Source organism: Mus caroli, chromosome 13 (assembly GCF_900094665.2).
Source record: "Mus caroli chromosome 13, CAROLI_EIJ_v1.1, whole genome shotgun sequence".
NCBI classification, from domain to species: domain Eukaryota; kingdom Metazoa; phylum Chordata; class Mammalia; order Rodentia; family Muridae; genus Mus; species Mus caroli.
The window spans coordinates 105,554,961-105,562,971 of record NC_034582.1 but is presented as its reverse complement, the minus strand read 5'-3'; the positions used below and the strand labels follow the sequence as shown (position 1 = coordinate 105,562,971).

At 45.8% G+C, this 8,011-nt stretch overlaps 1 protein-coding gene across 1 annotated transcript in view; it reads right to left on the bottom strand.

The window, feature by feature from the left end:
- Positions 1–7,753, bottom strand: part of Ankrd55 (ankyrin repeat domain 55) — a 97,138-nt gene extending 89,385 nt beyond the window's left edge. The window contains exon 1 of the mRNA XM_021180417.1: positions 7,245–7,753. Coding sequence (XP_021036076.1) covers positions 7,245–7,299 — 55 coding nt within the window. The 5' untranslated portion in view covers positions 7,300–7,753. The remainder of the gene's footprint in view (positions 1–7,244) is intronic.
- Between the last annotated feature and the right edge of the window lie 258 nt (positions 7,754–8,011).

The window sequence follows — 8,011 nt, the reverse complement described above, 5'->3', positions numbered from 1 at the left end:
AAATGTAAATGAAATAAATACCCAATAAAAAATAAAATAAAATAAAAATAAAGAAAACATACACATCTATTAGCAGAGAGTTCATTGTGGGTGAAACTCTCAGGACTTTAGTAGGTAGATCAGAAAATCGGAGATGCAGATCCTTCATGACATAACAGAGTACACAGACACTAACACCCCCCTGCCTCCCCCCCCCAAGGCTTTCTGAGCACACTGGGCATGTGACAACCTCTGGAAGCAGTCTTTCTGTGAGATGGTGTCTAGCCCAACCACATCAACCACATGCCACACTTTTCTCATGGACCCTGAGCCATGATGTGCTCTTTTGTTAAGGTGCCAAAATGGTGGCCCTCAAAGAGGGAAATCCATCGGGAAGGGGGAAATCTACAGAGATGCAGTCCTTCAATGTAGTGGGCCTTGAAAACAGAGAAGATGGAGAACTGTGTGGTGAACCAGTTCAGTTCTGCTTGAGTAGAGGGTTAGACTTCTGAAATGGATCTGGTGACATCGTGGGAAACCACGGAGACTTGGCTACCCAAGCAGGGATTCCTCAATCCTCATAGTCCGCCCCTAACAGCAGAGCTGCCCTGTAGTGGAGAATTACATCACTCCCCGTGTGCCCAGCCTCTCTAAGGTGTGACTGGGAGCTGTTTGGCTAATGCCAGTCAGGTGCTCCCTTCTGTTCATCTCCATAAAAGGTACTGAGAAGGGTAGACGGGGAGGAATGCTCAGGTTACTGGAGGTAGAGGCTTCTGAGGTACTGATTGATGTGAGTCTCCACTGTTTCTGGAATGGACCAGTGTCTCATAGCCTGGCCCAAGAGCTGTCTGATGGGAAGAAAGGGGCTGAACAGAGAAGGAAGTGGAGCCAGGGTTGGTCTGAAATGGCCCAAAACGTTGGCAAAAAGATTCTTCCATCCTTCTTTTTCTCTCTTCTCCTTCCTTTACCCAGGGATGAATAAGGCTGAGTATCACCTTAGGGAATCGATTCTAACCCATGGATTGTTGGCTCAGTGTGCTCTCCTTCTGCCTATGCTGTCAATCAGAAAACCAACCTCAAATTCAGTCTTTCAGCCTGAAAGCATCAGGTAAACCCAGGTAAGGCCCCCTCTTCACCCCCTCCTTTGCCTGCTTTCCCTTGCCCTCTTCCTTGGACCCTTTCAAATTTGCTTATTCCTTTGCGGGCACCTGGATTTGGCCCAGCAGTTTGAACTTTTGTTTTTTTTTTTTTTTTCAGCATAATGCAACTAAGTCTCCGTGGCGTTCCCGTTTTCGACCAGAAGCTGAGTGTCAAAATCAGCACGTTTGTGTGTTGATCTAAAATATCACGGGGTAACTTGATTGTGAAAAGTAGCTCGTTGATTTTATCTTTTTCATTGATGTTTTAATTTTCTTGTTAAATTTTTATAGCTGCCCAATAAAACAACACACTGCGGCAAAAACAAACATAGGGTTTAAAGGAAAACAGACTTGGGATTCCAGCTTTGCTGTCCAACTTTGTGGTAATGTTGGGTTAGGTCATGAGCTTTCTGAATTACGCTGATACACAGGAATAAACAGAAAGAGGCCGGTAGTAGATCCCTTGTGAGTTGGTCTGTGTGTAGTCTTTAGCACAGGAGACTGGTTCTACAGTGCTTGGGGGACATCAGTTCTACCACTGTGTTATCTACACATAGTGTCTGTTCAGAGTTGGCATCAAAGAGGTGTTCTCGCTCATCTCTTGCACGCCAACTTTCCATATAACTTGAGTAAGAATGCATTTCATATATATATATATATATATATATATATATATATATATATATATATATAAATAATTTTGCCTTATGTCCTAGTTGGGTTTTTCAGTGTTCTACTGAACACCATAATCAGAAGCAACTTGAGGCAGGAAGGTTTGTATCATCTGACAGCCATATTCCACCACAAGGGAAAGGCAGCTCAGGAGCTCCAGGTGGGAACCTTGAGGTCGGAACTGAACCAGAGGCCATGGAGGAGTGTGCTTACTGGCTTGTTCTCTGTGGCTTGCTCAGCCTGCTTTCTCCCCCTCCACTTTTCAGGACAGGATTTTTCTGTGTAGCCCTGGCTGTCCTGGAATTCATTCTGTAGCAAGGCTAGCCTTGAACTCATAGAGATCCTCCTGTCTCTGCCTCCCGAGTGCTGGGATTAAAGGCGTGTATCACTTTCCCATACAAGACTGCATGCCCAGTGATGGCATTGCTCACAGTAGACTGGGCCTCCTGTGGTGACCATCCACATCATCACTAAATAAGAAAATTCCTCCACAGACCAGCTATAAGCCAACCTGATAGAGTTCACTTTCTCAGTTGAGGTTTCCTCTTACCTGATGACCTCAGCTTGTATCAGGCTAACCAAAAACAAAAGAGCAAAACAAAAAAACTAACCAGCATATTTGATTCCTGAGAGTTGACTTCTATCATCTAACCTATGATAACTGCATTATATGACACACAGACACACAGACACACAGACAGATACACACAATTGCCTTAGATTTGAAAAACTGGGGTTAAAACCCCATAGGAGGAACAACAATATGAACTAATCAGTATCCCCTGAGCTCATGTCTTTAGCTGCATATGTAGCAGAAGATGGCCTAGTCGGCCATCATTGGGAGGAGAGGCCCTTGGTCTTTGCAAAGATTGGGTCTTGCCCCAGTACAGGGGAATGCCAGGGCCAGGAAGCAGGAATGGGTGGGTTGGGGAGCAGGGCAGAGGGAGGGTATAGGGGACTTTCGGGATAGCATTTGAAATGTAAATAAAGAAAATATCTAATAAAAAATTGTTTTAAAAAAAAAGAAAAGCTAAATTAAGTCATAGATTATAAGGTGTTTCTCTTGCATTGTCTGGAGCAGGAGGAGTTTTTGACTTGCACCATGTACTGCACACACAGAGGAGATGTGCACATACAGCCTGGTAGACAGAGATGGGAGCAGACATGGAAACAGTGAGGTCACGAGAGCCTGAAACTGGAAGAAGCAAGCAAAGAGTCTTCTCTGAAAGTTCTAGAAGGAGTGCGCTCCCGCTAACATCTTGATTTCAGACTTCCATCTTTCAGAACACATACAGAGAGATTTCTGTTGTTTTAAGCACCACTTCATGGTGGTTCTTCATGACAGTAGTTCTCAGATACTAGTCAACTGTACTAACCCAAGCAGAAGACCAGCCCTTCCTCTCATCCTCGCAGCAATGGTTCTGCAAGAGACGGGCTGTGAGGAGCCTGCAGTCCTGAGGATGCTGCACTGGCTACAGCCAACCTCATTAGCTCCATTTCCTAACAGTGCTCCAGTAGACCTGACCCTCCTCACTCTGACCCACCCAGGGAGTGCCTGTGACAGAGGAGGCTGTAGAGCCCTGTCTCTGGTTTTCTCTCTGAACAAAGCTTTACTTTGCTCAAGTTGTGGCAGAGCTGAAAATGTAGATAACGTAGATTATCTACAGTTACGGAGCACGCTGACTTGAGCAGGAACCTCTGTGTTCTGTAGTAAGTTTTACTACAGTGCTTTCTTGCATGTGGGCTTTGAGAGGGAAGACAGCCAGGGGGAGCACGTGGGATCAGAGTTGTTGCTATGGTGAGAGCAGAAAGCACAAGACACAGGAACAGGAACGGGGAAGCCCTGCAGTCTCAGGTTTTCTCCTTCTGGAGTTTACAAAGCAAGCTAGAGTCTGGGTCAGTCAGATAACCTGGTCTTGAAACCCACAGAGACCTTGTGGATATGCAAAATCATGCCCAGCACATGGGAGAAGAAACCAAAGCCAAGAGAGAGCCATCGGCTCAGGCAGCTCTGGAGGCTTGAGACAAGACTTTGTAGAAAATCACAGTCATAGAGATTTACCTCCTTAGAGTCCTGCGTGCGCTCCCTCCCCCATTTTCTCAGCCATGAGCTAGCTGAGTTCTGGTCTATGTTTAGACACTTGATGAATTGAAAGCTTACTTTGTTGTCTGCACAGAGAGCACTCAGGTCTGGGTCCTCCCTATTAGTTACCAGTGGATTGTGATTATTATAAGATTATTATATATTTTATATTATATATTATAAGTCATGCCACCTGAAATGTTAGGGGGATGAACTGAGCAGTTCACAACCCTTGCTTCATAGTGAAACATCCTGGGGGGTGAGGATCGAGCCATAGTCACACCCATTTTATTGGATACCCCACAGGTGAAAGCCAAGTATCACTATTTTCAATGCTCGCTAACTTCCCACCCCCAGCTTATATCTTTTGCATCTAAGTTCAGGACCCAGTGGACCGTGTAGTATCTGCTGTAGAACGATATCCTCTGAGCACCACAGCTGCCATTTCCATCAGAGCAGCTGTGGTTACTTGCAGGAGACCCTCAAAATGGAGCCTGTTGACAGTGGACATTCATTCATTTGCCTCTCAAAGAAGGCATGAAGAGGATCACTGGAGTCTCACTTCAGATCCTGTCTACTCCCTTCCATACCTCCTAGACATTTGTATGCAATTCTGCCTTAACTGCATGTGACCTTGGGATGTTGGGGGAGGGCGGTTCTAGGACATACAGACTGTGGATGTTTCACCGAGAGGGGGACTCCATCTACACAGTGATAGAAAAGTTATCTCTACTGGGGTGAGATTTTAGGGTAGTATGGCAGCTTGGGGGTCATTGATGATCTTGTGAGTAACTTCTCATCTCTATTCAGTAAACAAGCCCAGTAAGGTCATTGGTTCTCCCAGGCTTGGTAGACTATTAGGAGGAGGTAGACATTTGTCTACTTATTCCTAGAGAAAGTTTCCAAAATATATTTAAGCTGCTTCCAGAAGATGTGTCTTGTCGACATATACATGCGAATCTGGTGCTGTTGGCTTCAATTCATAGTAGATCCCTTCCCTCAAGTTCCACACTCAGCCCATTTCTCTCTCTGTCTCTGTCTCTGTCTCTGTCTCTCTCATTCTCTGTCTGTCTCTCTGTCTCTGTCTCTCTCTGTCTCTGTCTCTCTCTGTTTCCCCCCCCCCCCGGACTGTACCATTCCTGGAGATACCGTAATACCAGGCCCATGCACCAAGTGAATGAGGCAAGCTCTCATTTTACCTCCCTGTCATATCAGATATTAAACTGGTAAGAACAGCCACTCTCACTTCATCTTAGGTCAAAGGCTGGAAAGCAATCATGCTCAATTTCTCAACCTTTTTAGTCATTTAACCATAGTTTGCTAAATGAGATAATATTGAAGTCTACTCATGCCTTACAAGTTATGACATGCTTTTACAGTGGGGGAAGGCTTGGGGGGTGGTAATAGAACTATGTGGGCATCCTTTCTGTTAACTCTCTCTCAGAACTTACTCTGAGAGGCCCCCCTGGGGTTTTGACTGAAGAAGGTATGCAATCTCGTCCACCAACAGCAAGTGAACCTCCTCAGTGAGATGGTTACATTTAAGTTAGAGGTCAAGGGGATGATCAAGTGGTACTAAAATCACCAGCAACAGCCACAGCCATGATTTGGAACACCGGGCCTCAACAAGGGGGCAACTGCTTAAATGTCATTATGTATCTTTGCAGTGAACAGCTTTTCCATCATTTTACTGCAAAGGAAACGAAGGTCCAGAGAGATCAGATAAAATGTGGAGGCTGAAAAGCTGAACTGATTTGCTTTTCAGAGCTACGAATTCTGCTGCCATCAGAGAGAAAGGAGCGAGAGATGCAGAGAGAGAGAGAGAGAGAGAGAGAGAGAGAGAGAGAGAGAGAGAGAGAGAGAGAGAGAATATTATGGGAAGAATCAGGTAGAAGAATTGCCCTGAATTGCTCCCACAAAAGATGCTGCAAGAAAATATTCTAAACCAGCACTTCAGTTATTTCCCAAGCCCACTCCAGATAGGAAGTGCCAGGCTGGCACAGACGCGTTTGTTTGGAAGGACTTGTTCTTCTGTAGTCAGTCCCTGCTCCCTCAGATTAGTCTCCCAAATAATCACTGTGTCTCTCTGTGACTCTGCGGCTTGGCAACACTGCTCTCCAACCAGCACAGGCAGCGTGAGTCTAAGCAGAGCTCTTATTTCTGCTGATTGCCATCAGTGGAACAAAACGTACAGGGAGGAGAGGCGGTGGTGGTGGGGGAACTACAGTAAGCCCCGTTCCTGTGGTGCCTGTCTACAGACTCAGTGTGAATCAAGATGTTCTCAAGGTCTCTCTCTCTCTCTCTCTCTCTCTCTCTCTCTCTCTCTCTCCCTCCCTCTCTCCCTCCCTCCCTCCCTCCCTCTTTACCCCCTCTCTGAACAAGACTTGGAGAAGACACTATCTGCCTCAGGAATCTAAATCTATGTTATTATTTGAGAAATCCATTGAGCAAACATCATTTACCCATGCCATGACGCCAGATCTAGAGGAGGTGACCTTGCCTTGAAGCATCGATAATTGGGAAAAAGAAAGAAGAAATGGCTATTGCTAATGAGGTTTCCGCAAGCCACCATTTCATACTGTAGCTGAAAGAAAGAGACTAACCAAGCTCTTGAGAAGCTGCGGAATCCTAGCACGGCGAGTGGGTCAGATGCCGTACGTTTCATTAAAAGACTCTAGAAAGGTCTGCTATATTTAAAGTGTGGGAATTCCCCTCCATCGTACATAGAAAAAAAATGGTATAATTACACAGATGACAAATACATGTGTGGAGGTACACAGCACATGCAAAGCCACACTCACACAGACTGACAGGCTGTGAGTCTGATGATGGCAAGGATGAATGAATCTCACAGCCTACTTGGCCCGTGGAAGGATGACTTTCTGTATGCAAATGAAGGGTAGGGGGAAAAACCCACTCTGCCATTGCAATTAAATAATACAGTATTAAATCACTGCACAGTCTTGAACGAGGTGTGGCATCAGCAGGACCTGCCTGTGGGTCAGGTCTCTCTTGGAGGGGAATCCACAGTGCCTCGTGATGGCTGAAGTGACGAAATATGAGATTGATGGGCTGAAAGAGGCCCAGTATGCATTCTGATATCGCTTTCTCTAACATACTTTATGACACGACATAAAGATGATACTATCTAAAGTAGCTGATATGTCTCAAACCGAAGAGTAGGACTAGGAATACATCCGCAAGACAGAAAACCTGTGAGCTTTTTTTTTTTTCTTCTCCTAAAAGCTTATCAAGTCCTTACCAGGTTTGTTTTCACACACACACACACACACACACACACACACACCTTTCCTCTTCTCCTTACAAACTGGAAATCCCTTCGCCATTGGAGTGGTAAAACATGGTGTTACCTTTGTGCAGATCAAACACAGAAGAGGTGCTGAAATCCATGGTAGCCTGTCTCATCGTTTACCATCAGAACGGCAAAAAAACCCAGTCAGGGCTCTGGAGAGGAGAAAACACCATTTCACACACTGCAGCCAACGTCAGTCAGCTTCAGCATCGTTGGCGTCAGCTCCCGTTGTAGAATTAACTGTGTGTTAGATCTGCCGGTCGCCTTCAAGCCTAACTCTTTCTGCAGGGGAGGAAGTGTTACTCTCAGAATCCCATTCACCATCAACACTTACGTGTGAGTATTATATACCCTTCCCCCAAGCAGACAGACAAAACATCCCAAACCCTAAAATAAGACAGCCTTCACTGGGATGCCTGCCTTGGATCTGGGCCAGGAAAATGCTGCAGATCTCAGAGCTTCGGCTGAGGCGGCTGGAAGGTCGCTTTAAACCAATAGAAACCTCAATGAGTGAGTGAGATTCACAGGGCCAGACGGAGCATGTGCAAAGCCGCCAGCGCAGACTGCGTGCCGGCTGTTTGTTCTTGGTGGAGTGAGAACTGCATTTGGGTCATGTGAGCAGAGACGGGCTATCTCAGTGGAATGGGATGTAAATATTGTAGCAGGAGGCTGCAGTCCACGTGCCCTGCTGAGCAGTTATGCACTGCTGCTGCTGCTGCTGCGGGTTTTTTTTTTTTTTTCAGACTCCCTGCAGTGATCTCCTCCTGTTAGAGAGACTTTGAGGGTGGGCAGTGAAAGGTTGAAGGTCAAGGTTCAAATATCTGT